Source organism: Macrobrachium rosenbergii, chromosome 59 (genome assembly GCF_040412425.1).
Source record: "Macrobrachium rosenbergii isolate ZJJX-2024 chromosome 59, ASM4041242v1, whole genome shotgun sequence".
Taxonomy (NCBI): Eukaryota; Metazoa; Arthropoda; class Malacostraca; order Decapoda; family Palaemonidae; genus Macrobrachium; species Macrobrachium rosenbergii.
The window spans coordinates 18,929,777-18,948,905 of NC_089799.1; the positions used below are offsets into that span (position 1 = coordinate 18,929,777).

The following is a 19,129-nucleotide window of genomic DNA, read 5'->3' on the forward strand; positions in this document are numbered from 1 at the left end:
AGGTAGCCTACTAGGGCCAATCAGTAATTGCCCAATTTTATTTTCAGAAGCGTTTTGCTTACAAATTAATACACAAATTGATGTGCTCCTTGTAACAGGTCTTTAAGTTTTCAAAGACTGAAGTCAAAGTTACAAAAAATAAATTTCGTTGATTTACCATCCAACATTTAAGTTGTCCGTAGGGGACTTCTAATTGTTTGGGACACTTTTTTTCAAACCAGTGCATCTTAAGATAAATGTTATCCCAGCTGAAAAATACAAAACAAGAGCTGGTCATTAGAGTCGAGATATTATTTTTCAGTTGATATGCAATCTGAGTTGAATAAATCAAGGATAGTGACGAACGGGTAACGCAAATCTACTATTGATGTGTTGATATCGACTCGAACTTAAATATCACCGAAATGTTACCTGCGTTGCCTCCATCCCCTCGCACTGACAAAATAAAATAAAATAAAAAAAGAGGTATGGTAGAAGAAAGAAGAAGAAGCTGTATATAAATGAAGAGGAATTCTGTAAAGCCTCTGAAATACCAAGGACCACTGCTAGTCTAGCGGTTTCTCTACAATTTTACTATGACGTATGTGAGTATCTCCATGAAAATTATGTGGTTGTTGTTCTTGTGGTGAAAGTTGATGCTATAGAAGGATGTATCATCGATACAAATAGAAAAAGGAGAGAACTAAAATAGGGAACTGCTGGGTTTATGTTAGTACAGGTGTTATGCTCTCTCACTACAATTCTCTCTCACCCTCTGGGCAGACAAATGTGGTGCCTTAATCCTTACACATATTCCAATGTCAGTAGCAAACAAATAACACAGATAAGTTTATTTAAGTATTAGTATGAATAGTCTATTGTTCCACTAACGCAAGTATAGGGTACATTTGCGTCATGCACGGAAGTAATTTGACACCTGTGCGAGTAAGTGTGACGACCCCAGATCTACTATAAAGAAACAAGAAGAAGAAGCGCACACGGAACGTCAACATCGAAAATGGCAGCAAGAAACCATCACGGCCATCAACATCTTCCAAGGGGCCACATACCGAATCCACTGGACGAAAAACTGCTGAGGATTATAAGGGAAAATCTTGTAAGTTTTAAATTGAAGTGGGTGTTTGTGTAGCGTCAGACTAAGACGAATCTTTAGAGGTTATAGACACGAAAAGTTAAGTTTGAGGGGATGGGTAGCCTGCCTGTATGCCAGCTAGACACCCCGATTCTTGCCGGTACATTTCTCTGTTTAGCCATTTTGGAACTGTATTAAAGTTGGCAAGAGGTTTTTGAAGAGGGAATCACCTTACCTTCGTCCCAATGTTAGACATGACATTAAAATTCAATGTCAGTCCGACACGACAGCAGAATCAGGCTAGGTTAGGTTGTGTACGGTACGACAAACTACATTAGGTTAAACCTTATGGGGGTAGTGCCGTTAGTGCGCCGCACGCGGTGCACTTTAGGCATTATTTGAGGTTCTCTGCAGCGACCCTTCTGCTCCTAGCTGTAGCTCCATTTATTCCTTTTACTGTACATCTGTTCATATTCTCTTTGTTCCATATTATTTTCCAGTCTCTCCTAACCCATGTTTCATAATGCAACTGTGAGGTGTTCCACCTGTTACACCTTTTAAATCTTTTTGCTCTCAGTTTCTGTTTCAGAGCTGAATGATCTCATAGGTCCCAGCACTTGGTCTTTGGCCTAAATTTGAGATTCCATTCTATTCCACATTAGGAAAACATGCTTAAAAATTAGCTTGATCACTGTTAAAGAGCAGAGGCTACATAAGCTAATGTTGATACTGGCACACACAAGCCAATATGTAAAGCCTATATAGCCCAGGCCAGCCAGATTGATATGTGTCGACGTAAAAATTCAGTGCTATTTTGCCTTGTTTTATTTCGTGCATTGTATGAGCGCTATAAATTCCTGAAATGCTAGATAAAAGTGCAGAAGAGTTGCGTGCTATTTGTGCGGGTCACAGCCTGCAAAAGTAAATAAAAGATTTTTCAATAGGGATGTATCATAACCTAACCTATTCAAGGGTACTGTGTGCTGACCTGGCCAGGGTAGAGGTTCACCCTGTAGACCCCCCACGTGACATTGTACATAGCAGAATGACTTGCATAATAGGGTATTCTGCCATGTTGCAAAATGCTATTCCTGTTGACCTCCTTGAAAATAGTGGCTAAATCTTGAAATGCTTGAAGAAAATCATTTTACTCATCATTTTCACTTTGAGTTATGGCAAAATACCTATCACAGATTAAATTTTAAAGCTGAAGATGATGATTTATGGCACCTCTCAAGCAAGATCCAATCTGCGAACTATTATTCAAGACTGACTGATACAGTAAGAATGAAATGAACTGGTCATAGCCCCAAAACTTGAATTGTGGATATATGATTGAACCTAAAATGGAATTTTGTAATTTCATCTTAGTATTCATTTTTATGCCATAAAATAGTAGGCCTATAGAACAGTGAGCTTGACTTTTTTTGGATGTGGACGTTGTAAATCTGGTTATTTCTCTCAGTCCAAACTTTGTTAGAAAAATAAAAAATATCTATTTCAGGTTCATCATAACCTCCACAAAATCTTCAATGCCTTGATGAAATTTATCTATAGTCATATCATAGTCAGATTACTAATCCTACTTTATGAAGGTAGTAGGAATTTCTGTTCACATATTTATTTTATTGTTTTAAGAAAAGGAGTGATCCCAACAGAGCTTATGTGGTATTTCTGATTAGCATTTGTCATCCAGTCACTTTTGAATGGCTTTCTTACAAACAGTGTATTGAAATACACTCCCTGAATACCTGAATTAGCCCTGGTTACCCACCCGCCCGAACTGCATCCCCGTAACTTTTACCCATTAATTGGGTAATTAACTGTTAGCATTACCAACGCTTACAGGAAAGTCTTGTCAAAATGAGTTACCTGAAACACCGTTGGCAACACTGCTGCAAGTCCCAGAGGAGAGAGGCCGGGTTCCCCAATTTCTTTCCATCTGCCTTGTTGCATGGATGTTTCCTGCTTCAGGCAAACTTTTGGTTATTAGCCAGACCCCCATACACTGACTTTATTGAAATTGGATATGACTTGGACCATATTTTTGCCTTTTTCTCCTGGATTGTTCTTTTGCCTGGGATTGGATATTTCTCTCCCGTCTGGACTTTGGCTCGACTTGGAATCGCCGTGGCCATGGATAGTTTGGATAAAAAGATGCCCCCTTTGGATAGCGCAGCTGCCTCAACGTCAGCTACAGCTACTACGACCAAGACTGTTACTGCTGGAGATGCTGCAACCCACCGATCATGCATAGCTTGCAAACGGACGATGAGTACCCTCAAACATGACGAACATTCAGTTTGTATAGCACGTAGGAAGGTGCATTGTAGCTTAACATTGAGATGTGACGAATGTAGGTCATGGTCAAAAGATCAGATGGAGGATTATGGTAAATATAGAAAATCTCTAGCTTCCAAGAGCAAACGTAGGGAACCAGCTGTAGAAACTCAGAGTCTAGACAAGGAAGCTTTAGAATCGGAGTTATTTAGGAAGTTAGAGGATAAATTATCAGCTAGCATGACAAATTTATTTTCTAGTTTCATGACAAAGTTATCTGAATTCAAAGAGCAAAATAAGAGTGCTAGGGAAATAGAAACTAACCTTTCTTTTCAGCTCCCCTGCCTGTTCCAGAACCAGCCCTCATGGGTGCCGGGGGTCATGGAGAACCGCAAACCTCGAAGGTAAGATCTGCTGCAACCACCCCCGGCGCAGAGCAGGCAGTGTTAGCAGCAGTTTTCCCCCTTTCTTCGGATAGTGTAAGTTCAGAGGTGAATTTAGATGCAGGATTGATGCAGACGAATAGGGATAGCGAGGTAGCAAAGAGTGTAGGACAGAAGTTGAAGGTGCAGTCTTCTTTGGGGACAGGTGCAATTAAGGTTCCGGGATCCTCATTAGATCCAGCAGTGGTTCCATTTCTGGCTGCAGTCTCCTTGCAACAAAATTTTGCTAAATCTGTTGAGGAGGATTTAGATTTTGTTGTAAGTTTGTCAGGTTCGGTAAGGTTGGAGGATTTCCCTTCCTCTTTGAGAGTTCCTTTTCCTTGTGGGGAAAAACTTTTGTCCGTTGGTGGTGGTAATCCATTTGATAGGACATTAAATGTAGCAGAATATAATGCTAATTTATTGGGTCTTTCCAAAGGGTATAGGTCATTGGTCAGACAGTGTTTTAATATAGGGTTTTCGAATGTCCATGATCATGTAATGAAGAATTTTCCGGAATTCACAAATGATGTGTTACAAGATTATCAAGGGGGACCGGAGTCTGTATATTTTCTTTTTCTAAAATCTATGGTCTCTTCTGTAACCTCAGATTTTTCCCTATCCTCTACTGCTTCCAAACCTCCTTCTGCTGCTCTTTCTCAACCTTCCCTTTCAGGCCACCTTTCGGGGAACATTTCGGGTGTTTTGTTAGTTCATCCGGCATCTATGTCATTAGCGGGTTTGTCTTCGGTGCCATCTGCTGCGAATCCCATAGCTTCTCAGGCTTCGATCTAGTTGCTGCGGCAGTTGGGGCGTGCCTGCCTCAGCTTTTAATGTTGCGATACTGATAGTTTCTGCAGTCGCCTGTTTGGTGTTTCGTCTTCTGTTTCTTTTGGTTCGCACCTCATAATCTTCACTTCAAAACCCTTTCGAGTTCAGGGCCAGTTGGGACGTTTTCTACCTGCCCAACATTGTTGGCAGGAGTGCCGTGGTGACTCCGTGTGGCATCTTCCTTCTTTCTTCCTTCAGTTTCTCCTTTCTTAACTTTTCCGACAGGTTCCTCTGTCCCTCTGGCTAAAGCGGTCTATGTAGGTTCGGGTTTGATTTCAGGTCACCAAGGACCCTTTCCTCTTCTTCTTTAAGTAGAGGACCTTCTGCTCTGGATTCCCAGTCTCACGCGACTCTGCTACATCCGGGTTTGCGTGGTGCGGGTGTTGCGGTCTCTCCGCTCTCAGGAGTGGGCGTTGTCCACCCAGGTGTGACTGACCCAGGTGTTGCATCATCATCTTTGGAGGGTGCAGGGTTTGCGCAACCTATTTCGGTGACTCCCAATATGTTTGGGACTGATTCATCAGGGGTCTCTCTTGCGCATCCAGGTGTATCATGTTCTGGATCATCAGGTTCAACGTTTGCCAGGGGTCAGCCTGTCTCATTTCCGGTTTTGGGTCGGTCGGGTCAATTTGACAAAGATTGTTCCTGTGAAGAGGAGGACCAGATACCGGAGGCTAGTTTTCCTTCGGCCAATGAGTCTGGGTACAGATGGATGTTGGACTTTATCCACTCACTGTATCCACAGTCCAAAGCTCCGGAGGAGCCGATACAGCATAACCAAGCTATGTTTGAGTCACTTTATGCAACATAACTGGTGGTAGCACAGTCCCCAAAGAATCTAGTCTGGTTTAGCAGGGTCGAGCAGGCTTTGAGAGGGGCTGACAATAGGTTGGCATCCTTGATTGGGTCGGGTAAGCAGGATTCAGCCTTGCTTCCTATTTGGAAGGGCTTTTATAGGGTTGGCAGGTAACCCTTCTGTGGGTGTTAGGTGCCGCTGAACGAGTCGGTAGAGGCTCTTCTATCTCGGGTTCCATCATCGAACCATCTAGTATCTATTTTGGCCAGGGAAGCCAGTATCTTGGAAGACATCTTCCGTAACCAGTCGGAGGGGTTATCACACACTGTGTGGATGCTATCCAGTCTGATGGGTTTCCTCAAACAGGATGGTTATACTCCGTCAGACCTGACTCTTTTGACAACCTCACCACGTCGGTTTCCATGGGGCTTGCACACCAGGCGAATGTTTCTGCAGGATGTACTGCATTTTTCTGGAAGAAGAGGAGGGTCTTCTATCTAAACCATCTGCCTCCTTATTATCCTGACATTCACAAGAAGGCACTGCTGAGGGCTCCATTGGCGCTCAGCAGCAGTTGTTTAGAGAGGAAGACGTTTGGCGATGGTCAACTTTGTGTCGTCTACCTCGGCAGTGGAGTCGCAGCAGCAGCGCAGAGTGCCAGATCTCCGAAGGGTCTAGAATGTCTTCTCCTTCAAGCGCTCTCGCTCCAAGTCTCCAGGAAGTTCTCTTAAGAAAGTACGCTTTTCATCCAAAGCTTTCCAGTTCTGCCTCGGATCCGAAACCTTCCAATCACAAGAAGGATTTTCGGAAGTAGGAGACATTCCCTTCACCTGCACCTGTAGGAGGTTGCCTTGCCCCTTTCTGGGACATCTGGAAGGTGTGGGGCACAGAGAGTTGGGTAGTGAAGGTCTTAAGGAAGGGTTACAGAGTCCCTTTTCACTCTTGTCCTCTGCTATCCAACTCACCAGTGCATCTTCCCAGTTACTCCCCTTCTTCCATCAGGGGGTTAGCTTTGGCAGCAGAGATCCGAGCCCTTTTAGAGAAGGGAGCCTTAGAGCCTGCTCCTCCTCCTCCGGGGTTCTGCAGCCAGACCTTCGTGGCCCCCAAAGCAGGAGGATCTTGGAGACCTATCTAGATCTCTCGGGTTGCAACAAGTTTGTAACCTCGACGAAGTTTCATATGGAAACTTCCCAGTTGGTGCTGCGGTCGGTCCGGAGGGAAGATTGGATGATTTCAGTGGACCTCAAGGACGCTTATCTCCAGGTTCCGATTCATCAGGATCTCGGAAGTTCCTTCGTTTCTCGGGTCCAACTTCGGTCTGACCACAGCACCTCAGGTATTCACGAGGGTGATGTCTCCTGTTTCGACATCATGCATCGCCGGGGCTTCCGAATGAGAAGATATCTCGACGACTGGCTGGTTCAAGCTTCGTCGGAAGGCGAGGCTCTGCAGGCAAGGGATTTTCTTTTGAACTTTTGCCAGAAGTTAGGCATAAGAATCAATTTTGACAAGAGTTCTCCGTTTCCAACTCAAGTAAAGACGTACCTGGGAATGACGCTTCAGACGTGTCTTTTGAGGGCTTTCCCGACAGAGGAGCGGGTTCTGGCGATTTTAAGCCAGCTGGAAACTTTCATGCCAAACAAAGTTCAACCTGTGAGCTTATGGAAAGCCTGCTGGGCCAGATGGCCTCCTATCCCTTCTTGTTCCAGAGTCTCATCTCCGGATGCTTTCTCTGCAGGTGTGTCTCAGGAATCACTGGGACTTTCGAGAAGAGAACATGTCAATAATCTGGGACGATTCCTGCTTGAAGGATCTTCGGTGGTGGTCAGACGAACATCATCTGACCACTGGCGTAAGATTGATTCCCCTTCCAGACGTACATCTGTACACAGATGCCTCAGATGAGGGTTGGGGTGCAACCCAGGAGGAATCTCAGGATCAGGGCCTTTAGAGGGATCTGGATCGGGAGGAGTCCATAAATTACAGGGAATTAGAGCAGTCGAGGAGGCTCTTAAGTTGCTTTGCAGAACAGGTAAGCAACAAGACCGTAGCGTTGTTCTGCGACAACGTTACAGCAGTATCGTATCTCAAAAAGGAGGCGGGAACAAGATCACAGGTGTTGAACGATGTAGCACAGAGAGTTCTCCGTTGGTGCGAAGAACACAGTTTCGCTCATTCCCCAATTCGTGTCGGGAAAGCTCAATGTCTTGGCGGATGCTCTGAGTAGGTCACAGGAAGTTCTTGGAGGGGAATGGACGTTAGTGCAAGAAGAGGTGCAACTGCTGCTCAAGAGATGGCCAGCAATGGTAGAGGTATTCGCTACCAGGATGAACCATCACCTTCCAGTCTACTTCTCCCTAGTAGCGGATCTCATGTCCTGTGGGACAGACGCAATGTTGCACTCATGGGACAACTTACAAGTTTATGCATTTCCTCCCTCCGGGATGATACAAGAAGTCCTAGCAAAACTCAGGAGCTGCAAGAACACTCAAATGACCTTGGTTTGCCCATTCTGGCCCCAGAGACCTTGGGCTCCGGACCTCCTGGACCTGTTGACGGAAGTTCCAGTATTCCTCCCAGAGAGGAGAGATTTGCTCAAACAGCCGCACTTCCACTACTTACAACGGAACCTCCGCGTCCTGAAGCTAGCTGCATGGAGACTGTCCAGCAAGTGGCCTGTCATGCGGGACTCTCTAAAGCAGTGGCTAGACAACTGTCTTTCTGCTCTGAGGAGTTCAACCAGGAAGTTATACCAGGCCAGGTGGGCAGTGTATTGTGGATGGTGCCGAAAACAAGGGCTTTGTATTTCGCCCGTCAGTTGCGAAAGTAGCAGACTTCCTGCTATTTTTAAGGAGAGACAAGAGAGTTTATTACTCTACAATTGCTGGGTACAGGTCAATGCTGAGCAGTACATTCCGCTTTCACCTTCCGGAACTCTCAACCAGCAAGATTCTTCATGATCCGTTAAGATCTTTTAAAATAGAGCGCCCAATTCCTTTGCTTCAGGCCCCCTCGTGGGATTTAGCGGTGGTGTTGAATTTTGTAAGATCAGCAGCCTTTGAACCTTTAGAGTCTCTGCCACTAAGGCAATTAACTAAGAAAGTTCTATTTTTCAATTGTGCTGGCTACAGCCAAGAGAATCTGAGAAATTCGGGCGGTATCCAGGACAGTCTCCTTCTCGGGAAAGGTATTTTTCTCTCTTAAGTATATATTAGTTTTACCAGACCACTGAGCTGATTAACAGCTCTCCTAGGGCTGGCCCAAAGGATTAGACTTATTTTACGTGGCTAAGAACCAATTGGTTACATAGCAACGGGACCTACGGCTTATTGTGGAATCCAAACCACATTACAGCGAGAAATGAATTTCTATCACCAGAAATAAATTCCTCTAATTCCTCACTAGCTGGCCGAAGACTTGAACTCGGGCCTAGCGAGTGCTAGGCAACAACTCCACCGACTTGCCTAACGGAGAACTATTTTTCTCTCTTACCTACCGGAATTTGTGGCAGAGTTCGAATCTGAAACGAATCCTTTGGCAAGGGCATTCAAAGTTGCATCCTTAGAAGACTTTGTAGGAGGCAACATTTCCGAGATGCTATTATGTCCAGTTAGGGCTTTAAAAGTCTATCTGTCTCAGACCGAGAAACTTTTACCTTGCCCGAGAACGTTATTCGTTTCTCCTAAATGCCCTTCATGTTCGATCTCCAAGAGCTCAATCAGTTTCTTTCTTCGGAAGGTTATCCAGCAAGCGTTGGAAGGCTCTTCATCAACTTCGAACTTCAATTTCATTTGCGCGTCCAAGGGTGCATAGTATTAGAGGAATGGTGACATCTTCGGCCTTCCTTAGAAAGTATTCGGTGTCAGCAATTTTAGAAGTGGCCACTTGAAGTCTTCATTGCCTTTTACCTCAGGGACATCCAATTTTTGTCGGAGAAGGGTTACTCGCTGGGTCCTTTCATGGCGGCCAACACGACCTTGTAAATGCATGATAAGGTCGGGGGAGGGGTGAAGTTATGTATTCAAGCTAGTCTTGGAATTTGGAATTCTCCATTGATCAGGATCCATAAGGGGAGCATTAGGCAGGACATTAGCACGATGAAATTAGGCTGAGCCAGGTTGATAGGGTCTTTTCTCCAAACCCCCTTCTGCACAGATGTTGGCTGCAACATATGGCGAAGAACCTGAAGAGACTGCACATTCAACTTCTCTTCCATACATGCGAGGCTACAGTAGCCACATGGGAGGTTCATCGCACCCCTCCATACATGAGAGTGCTTTGATTAACCACATGGGAGGTTCATCGTACCCTTTCATACATGAGAGTGCTTTGATTAGCCACATGGGAGGTTTGTCAATCTCCGCTACTCATGGGAGGCTGTGATTAGCCACATGGTAGGTTGGTTTTTACTACTCTCTATCTATGAGGAGGTTTGAATACCACATGAGAGGTAGCTCGACTCAGACAGTACCGAGACTTGAGACTGACGCTGAGGGTACTCTCTCTACAGGCATCCTCTCCTGCCGAGTGGTTAACCAGGTGAGGATGCATGCATATAGGTAGAGTAGGTGAATAATGAGTTACCTGCCTTCCTGTTTGGCAGGTCGGGCTGAAATTAGATTGATCCCACCTCCTTAAAGTTTTGTTAATCTAGCTAATTCAGGTGTTCAGGGAGTGTATTGCAATATGAAGTTTTCTTAATAAAACTAATATTGTAATACTTACCTGAACGATTCCCACCCTGCTCCCCATTTCAATTTGATTAGTGAATTACGCAACTGGGGAACCTGGTCTCACTCGGTTGAGACATGCAGGAGCATTGCCAATGGTGTTTCAGGTAACTCATTTTGACAAGGTTTTCCTGTAAGCGTTGGTAATGCTGAAAGTTATTACCAATTAATGGGTAAAAGTTACGGCGATGTAGTTCGGGCTGGTGGGTAACCAGGGCTAATTCAGGTGTTCAGGTAAGTATTACAATAGTAGTTTTATTATGAAAACTTCATTTCTGACCATCATTAAGTAAGGTATCTCTTAAAGCCTGTGACCCTGAACACTGAAAATTCAGATTTCATTATTGGTATTTTCCTAGTGATTAAACAATGTCGGGTTTGCTCCAAGATGATATGAGAGATGTCATATATATGTAATAGAAATGTTCTCCGCATTCAGCTCTGCTCTTGTCATTTTGTAGCAGGGCCAGTGAGATTACTGAGCCTACTCAAGTATGACAGTATAGAACTTTAGGTCACAGCATATACAGTATACTGTACAATAATTTAATTACTATGGTAAAGGATAAAAATCTCAGGCATAAATGCTTCAAGGTAATTTTTCCAACTATATTGCTGTAAGTTTCTACTGTACATAGTTTTTCATACTGTCAGAAGTACATGGCCCTAATCAGCTGTCTTTTGTAACTTTTCAGACAGACCAAGAATCATTATTATCTGAAGAGGAGAAATGGCGGTAAGTTTTAAGCACTACAGTATGTATCTACAATGTTTATTAGTAATATTGCCTTGAATATTTGTTGATATTGTTGGACTGAATTTATCTCAACCATTCTTCAAACTGGAAAGTGGCATTGATATCTTTTGACATTGTTTATTCCTAGCTTGGAACACCTTCGTCTCCACGAGAAACACAGAGGTCACGAAGAAATGCATGCAGAAATGGTGCTAATATTATTAGCTGTCACAGTTGTATCACAGATTGGTTTAGTGGCTTGGAAGAAGCACCACTACAAATCTTATCAGGTAGGGAATATGAATGGAGAATTTTTGTGTGCCAACACTAACCTTTTACAACACATGTGCCAACACTAACCTTTACAACACAGTATTTAGATTAAGCATACTTTTCAGAGCAAATTTGCAAAGCAATGAGTTTCTGTTACAAACAGTTGAAGATTGGAGTTGTTTTCTTGGTTAGGATTCTTGACCAGGTAGGAACTTTTCATCTAAAAGTTTTTTTTATTAGATGTACTGCGTTGTGTAGTCCTTACTTTTTAATTGAAATCGACATAGTAATTTCATATATAGTCATAGGAAGAGATTTTCATATTGAATTAGTAGATCTGAAAACTGTTTTGTGATAGGGATATAAAACATGTGCTTTTTGTGAATTTTGTATGTTTAACCATCAAGAACTATCACAATATTTAAAATGCTTTATCTAGTTATGTTTACTTTTGACATGGACATTTTAAAGTAGGAGTAATTATTTGTTTTGCCTCTGTTTTGTGTTTATAAAGTGCGTAGCTCGTCGTAAGTTTTATTATTTTCAGTACAGGTATTGCCTTACTGTAGTTACGCAGCAGAGTTTGATTTTTATTTGAAATATTGTTATAGAGATGTACATTATTATTATGTTCATAATGCAGGTAGTGATGAAGCAACCCTACAAGGTTTTTGTTCTGATCAAAATAAAATATTGTCTTATATATCAAGTATTTGCAGGACCAGTTTTAAAAGGTCACTGAAGTGTAGTAAGAAGGGGTTAATTTGTAGAAGGTGTGCGAGTAACAGGGTACTACTCACTCACACCACCTGTTGGTAACCTAGAATTTTTCTTTGGTTGCTGTCTTGTGCAGGCATCTTGTCCATTCTTGCTGGGTTATGCTATTGAAGCGGTGTAAGTGTTTGCTCCCTGTGGTGACTGTTGGCATGAATTTGATTGAGATTGTAATTAGCATTTATGGATGCTGTTCACTAATTGAACAAAGTAGACCTGTTGGATGAAATAGAATATATGGTTGCCTTATCTTGCCTTTGACTATGGTTCCTCACCATTTCTGTCCACTTTGCAGGGATATGTTCTATGTTGTGGATTTGCCATGTGAAGTATGAGGCCCCCTTTGCAGTATAAATACTCTGGGAACAAGTGCAGGAAGGCCAAAAAGCATTTGCTAGTATTTTTGGGTGAGACATACTCTTCCTTTTTCACTACTGCTTCTTTTGATACTCATGCTGAGGCCTCTACTGCTGCCAGTGTTCCCTTCTGCATACTTCCCACCCTTCCCAGTTTAGGGGTGAAGATGCACATGGAAGAGGAGTCACAACATAAGTTTTCCACTACAGGTGGGCCAGGTGTTCATGCAACTATCTCCCTGTGAGTTTTCTGCACTTGCTCATGGACTGTCATTGCTTATGACTGCAATGCTCCAGGTATGACATTGGCATCTGTAGAATACCAAAGATGATATGGCCTAACTTTTGCATTCTGGTGCACTATGTTTTGTGCCTTTTGAACCACTGAGTTTTGGCTAAGGGATCTTCTGCATATCCTGTTCATTATGTCTACTTGCTTAACCCTTCAATATTTTTATTTCTTGTTGGAGGGTTTCTTTGTGTGCAGTTGGATTTTCAGCTACTTGCAGGAAAGAAGGGTAAACATAGTCAGAGTAAAGTGAAGAAGCTGAAGCATGCTTCTTCTTCTTCCTCTTAACCTGATTGTTTGACTCATCCCCAGATCTTCCTCCTTATCCTGTAGGAACAGTAAGGCCTTTAACAAAAGCATTACTCTTCACTGAAGAGAAAGGGCAGTGCAAGCTCACATACGCTTAGCCTACCATTGTGACGAGGTCAGCCTGGAGTTTCACCCTGTGTTTTCCCATATTTCTTTGTAGGGGAAACACTTTTCCTGTATTGTTCTTATGATGCGGAGAGTCAGTACAGCCTATAGGTACCAAGGGGGAAATATCAAGCATCTAGGTTCTCCTGAACGTGAGTGACAGATCACCATCTCATGATACTCAGGTAGATTCTCATAACCTTTTCTCAGATATCTGGGTGACGTGTGTGTCTGTGTTATTTTCTGATGCTGCATGTGTGTACAATCATGCTGATGCCTACTCACTTACACTTTCCACAAGTTCATCTTCAGCTTTACCAAAGGGAGAGTATCTTTACAATAGTTCAGATTGTTTGCTTCTTGGATGGAGGGTTTGTAGTTCTATCTTCTCTTGACTCAGGAAGAAGGGAGTTTTGAGAAGGAAGTTTTGACTAAACCTCTGAAACTTAGCTATGCTGAAACAGAATATTGAATACCCAAGAAAGTGCTTATATTTTGTGATGTTGACCTACACCAAAAAAACCTGTCTGCACTGCCCCAGCTGGACTGCCACTTGCAAAGAGCTCACCAGAATTGCCCAAGTCCATGTTAATAATGGCTATGCAAATATGAGAAGACTTAAAAGTATGATAGAAAAAAGGTGTAGTAACCAAGAACACCAGCCAGGAGGTGAAAGGCCACCCCAGCCTAACAGACTGTACCAGCATTATTTAAATAACCAACACCTGGAGGAAGAGATACCCTTTGTTGGTATTATATATTGAGCAGAATGTCTTCTCTACCAACCTAGCCCAGTAAATCAGCCTCATCATTTAATAAAAAAAATAGAAGAGCATCGTAACTATCAATAAAAAAAATAATAGCTTTGCTGAGGGAGTATGCCCTTATTCTTATAAAATACAGGTATCAAACATTGCCATAACACATTTTTAAAATAGGATCTTCAACTGCCTACAAAAGGCACCATTTACAATCTTGTTAGTACCCATCGAATTTAACCTATGAGGGGGGGAAAATACCTTTAGGATTCAAAATGAGACTGCAGAATACCTTACCTGCCTGAAGTACATGGAAGTCAATTATCTACTTATGAGAGAGAGAGAGAGCATTAGAAATACAAATACTGTAATGTATATTAAACTTGTTGCTAATCGCGATGCCAAGTACAGTTCTTTGCTATATTCATGTTGAACCACTGCATGTGTATAAATGCCCCATCCAGTTTCATTGTATTCATCCAACTTGAATATACTATGGAGATAATTGTGTAAACACTGGGATTAGAGTAAATACGTATAACTTTTCTTTAAATTATTTTATAGGTTTTGCCATAACAGTTTATGGTTTACTGTATAATTTACACGAAGAAAAAAATACTAATTAGAAAAATTGCAGTACTAAACTGTTGTTAAATAAACAGCTGTAGTCTTCATTTCTGCATGTATAAAAGATGGATTTCTTTTTATATATGTATTGAATGGTGTTCATATGAGGTTTCCTGAAATACATTTATATATGTAATTTTCTAATAACAGTTTGAATTCTTCCTATTTTGTAAGTCTCATCTTTGTTGTTTCTGATTTAATAGTTGATAATCAGATAGTTGTATCTGAGTATCTTTATGACACATGCTTCCTTTATTTCAGCTTGTGAGCATGTTGGGTGTGTGGATGATCCCATTCATCTTATGTCTTCATAATCATTGGTGGCGTTTCATCTTTATATGGTTGTTGTTTTCATCCATAACTGTTATAGTAGTTAAGAAGGCTTTAGAAAGGCCCTTAGATCCTACTACTCCAAGGTAATTATGGTGTTTTTCTCAGGATGATTCTCATTCATTGTCAACAGTAACAGTATGCTTGTCATTTTGTATTGGACATATTCATTTTCAAGTGGTTTTGAGGATATAGAAATTGTCAGTTTTCAGTTAAAAGAATAATTATCTTGATTATTAACTATGAAAAATATAAGTAAATCCAACAACAGTAGGAAAGGAGTTACTGGATATTTATCATGATATATTTGTAAATTTAAATTAGTATTAAGTAACCTAGTCATTGTAACATGTCCAGTAACTATTTGTTGGCAAAATGATAGACACCATACTTCTAAGTAATTTACTCCAGCTGTTGGGACAAGTAAGCCTCTCACCAGTTTTAAATGTAAAATTACCTTCGATGGAATCTTTTTAAACAATGAAACATTTTTATGATTTCTTTCATTACTATGAACAGTGCTTCGAGAGTTAAATCCATTACATATTTTGAGTGAAAAAGGATTGTGGATTTCAGTGCTTATGAAAGGCATCTATAGTTTCCTTTTGCTCAAAGAAAATTGCATTTTTGTATCTTCATTTTGACTATATTGAGTGATTTCCATTTCAGACAAGTGTACAAATGGTTTCTGCTAATTTACAAGATATGCTGTGGTTTAGGAATGGTGGGCTATGCCATAATAATGTTCACCATGATGGGCTTCAATTTACTATTTGGAGTGAAGCCTAATGTGTGGATGGACAGTGGCCTTCTTTTCATCTTTTATGGTCTTTATTATGGTGTGTTAGGAAGAGATATGGCTGAAGTCTGTGCTGATAAAATGGCTTCTCACATTGGGGTATGTTATTTTCTCTTGTGGTTGGACATGACAGTGACTTATAGATTATTTGTCATTAATCGTGATTTGATTAAAATACAATATTGATTTATATTTAAAGTAGTTTTATGTTTTTACATAATCAGTGTTTTGAAAAGTAATTCTGTCATTAATGGTAATGTTTTCTTTTTAGTATTACACTCCGCATGGAATGCCAACACGTACACTGGAGCCAGGTGTATGTGCAGTATGTGGAAATCCTCAACTTGTTCCCGAAGGAGAGGAGGGTATCATAGAGAACACCTATCGGCTTTCATGCGGTCACACTTTCCATGAATTTTGTATCCGTGGATGGTGTATTGTTGGTAAAAAGCAGACATGTCCATACTGTAAAGAAAAGGTAAAATGTTACCAAGTAATTGGTAGAAATTCCTTTTGTAACAATTATTAGTAATATAATGGTGAAGGTGAGATGATAAAACAATTTCTTACACCACAAGCCCATCACTTTTTATGTAGCCTTTGGTGCATGTACTTAAATTCTCAGATACTTCATTGTAGGCTACTAAGGATCATCATCAATGACACCACAACAGACTTTCATCATCCAAAGATAGCCCATGGCCCAGTTTATTAGTTCAACCATATCTCGTGTCATAGGTCATCATAGGACTACTACAGTCATCTGGCCCAGGCTCTTACCAAGAGACCTGCACATGATTTGTCCCTATAACCTTTCTGCAGTACTGCATTCGCGTCTCCTTATTTTCTTTGACTATGGCTGCTTCATGTGACTTGTGACCTCATATCCTTTTCAGTATTTGGTCTTGGAGTCCTTCACCCAAGACAGGAAGCTACCTGTTTGCATCTCCTTGAAAGCCATGGAGTTACCACCCTAGCCATGAGAGCCAGGGTTTGACAAGGATTTAGATGTAATCCACATTAATTAGGGTAAGGAATGAATCAAGATTCCTCCAGGTCAGCTAGAGGACTTTTTTTTAGTAATGAGATCCTAGGATGGATTTGTGTCATTTTTGGCATTGAGAGGTAGTCTCATAAGACACCAAGCAGCAGTCACAAGACACTGATGCGATTCATGCTGATGTTATCAAGAAAGTTTGTCTCTTGTTATATTCTGTTTTTTGGCACTGAAAGGTAGCAGGAGCCTTGTAAGACACCGAGCAAAGTGCACAAGACACTGATAAGACCCTTGTTGATTTTGACAAGAAAGTTTGTGTCCTGCCATTTGCTATTTCATGTTATATTTTACTCCACCATCCCTTGGCTCCTTGAAGTAAACATACTTACCAGCTATGATGTTTGAGGGGTCTGAGCTACTACTCCGGCCTACCTGAGTCATCAAGGCCTGCTTGACTAATTTTGAAGGTGCAACTCATTATCAAATCTGGTGAATCCTTAGGACACCCTGGAAGATGGTGAATGATGAAAATTGAAATTAAAATTATTTTATATTAAGTCCTCCAACCACAGATGTGATATTAATGCTTTTCCATCCATCCTGCTTTGATTTAAAAATGACTAAACCTATTTTTCCTTTCCCCTATTCCTGAGTAAGTGTTAGGAACGTTATTGTAAATTCGAACAAGCTAATTGTCGGTTGTCAGGACGTACCTTTGGCTTCAGGTTTTAAAATTGCAGCACTGAAAATTTTTGTTCATTCTTTGCTCCTTCCCAATAGGCATAAGGTAAAGATATGTTTGAACAGAGTAATGAAACTAGATTTATTTTGTGTATATGTTATTCCACTATTAGAAGTTACTTAGGTTTAGTTTTGAAGGTTATAGAATGTTCTCAGTGACTCTCAGATTGGAATAACATTGTCTATAGTATAACTTGAACCTGGTTTTAAAACTTGATACTGGTGAGCCATTCGTGCAAGGAGTAATTGAATAGGCTAGTAGAGGAGAAATCCAAGTTCATTACTTGGTTGAATTTGATTGGATTTGAAAACCATTTGAATTATTAAAAAAGCTGTGAGGAGAATCTTTGGGGGATTTCAACCTTAGATGGAGTGACTGGCCCATTGGCAGAGGCTACAAGAGATATATGTCTACTCTATAGGCCTTCATCATTCCAGATACTTGACTCCCTCAAATTGGGACCACCTTGACGTGGTGAGGGGGCTCTCGAGCCTGGGGATCTATTTTTTTTTTTTTTTCCCTAAGTTTGATCCCAAGTGTCCCACATACATAATAATACATTTTAGGAGTAATTTTGTGGATTTTTCCATTTTTGTCAAAATTACCAAACTTAATAAGTAGGAAAACATAGGATGGAGTGAAGTTGAATCTGAAGCTAAATAGTGGGAACTATGGTAGAACCATCATCTACCTGATAATGTTCAGGCCTGTTTTTTTTCAGGCGGAACTATTCTATGGAGCTGGACCACGGGGGGCTTGGTTCTAGGAATAGGACTCTGTTTTCTGTCTGGTTAGCCCATATTGTAATTAGGATGGGGATGACTTTATTATTACAATACATTCAGTCCTAGCAAGCTGGTTTTGCTTACACTTTGGCCAATACTAATCATGATATGCCATCCCATTTTTGGGGTAGGGTAGGGGCGTGGACATTTGAAAGTCAGTTCCCACTTGTGCCATTAGTGGAACATTCAACTTCATAAAAAGCCAGTGATATCTTTTGAAGATTTATTAATTTTTTTTTTTATCCTTTATGCAAAGTAGTCATGAAGATTTCAGTACCCCTGGACCCCATGATGATAAAATTCTGGCACAGTCGATGACTATTGAAACGTCACTCTTGAATCTCCTTAGTATAGATATAAACGCCACAAAGGAACATCCTGTTCCAAATAAGATATCAATTCCTAAAGACTCAGAGAGTTTAGAAAATCAAAAAGAAACAAATAAAAACAAATTGGTAAACTCCAGTATCATAACACTGGAACCATACATAATGGACAGTAATTCTAAAATAGAGACAAGTAATCCTCCTAAAACCCCATCAACACAAGACAACTCATCATCGATGAATGTGAAAAAATCAAAAAGAAATAGCTATCGACTCAATCCTACACTAGTTCATTTTGAACTTATAGTTCATTTTGAACATATTTTTGAACCAGACAGTTGGTCCAGATTTTTAATATTAAAAGCAGAAAAACAGATCTCACCAGCCATATTAGAGAACAGATTATTAAATATACACCCCACACAAGATATGGAATGTAGACATATCAAAAACAATGAATGGCTAATACAAACAATAACCAAAGCCCAATCAACAACCTTTCTACAAATAAAAAACATAAATGAAATAAAAGTAACAGTAACCAGCCATGAAACACTAAACTATACACAAGGAACAGTGATGCTCCCAGACAGTGACAAAAAAGAGCTACCATCAAAACAAATCTTAATTGTTTCCCTTAAATTAAGATACAACAACATACATGACTTGGAATTATATACTGTCTCAAGTAGAAAGGATGCAAATAAACATATTAAAATAGTCAAAATAAAATTTACAAACGGAAACTACCGCGAAAAATAAAAATTCTAAGACTAAATAGAGAAGTTTGCC

The 19,129-nt window shown here is 40.9% G+C and overlaps 1 protein-coding gene across 2 annotated transcripts in view; it reads left to right on the top strand.

The window, feature by feature from the left end:
* The first annotated feature begins 480 nt into the window (after positions 1-480).
* The window catches only part of LOC136837396 (E3 ubiquitin ligase Rnf121), a 35,274-nt gene continuing 16,625 nt past the window's right edge, over positions 481-19,129 (top strand). Inside the window, exons 1-6 of one of the 2 annotated variants that reach the window (XM_067102165.1) lie at positions 481-584; positions 10,827-10,867; positions 11,016-11,157; positions 14,620-14,774; positions 15,358-15,586; positions 15,759-15,965. In XM_067102165.1, the coding sequence (XP_066958266.1) occupies positions 576-584; positions 10,827-10,867; positions 11,016-11,157; positions 14,620-14,774; positions 15,358-15,586; positions 15,759-15,965 (783 nt within the window). In that variant the 5' untranslated portion in view covers positions 481-575. Of the gene's footprint in view, positions 585-733; positions 1,097-10,826; positions 10,868-11,015; positions 11,158-14,619; positions 14,775-15,357; positions 15,587-15,758; positions 15,966-19,129 lie in introns of those variants that run through there. The other variant, XM_067102164.1, reaches the window with a different exon arrangement.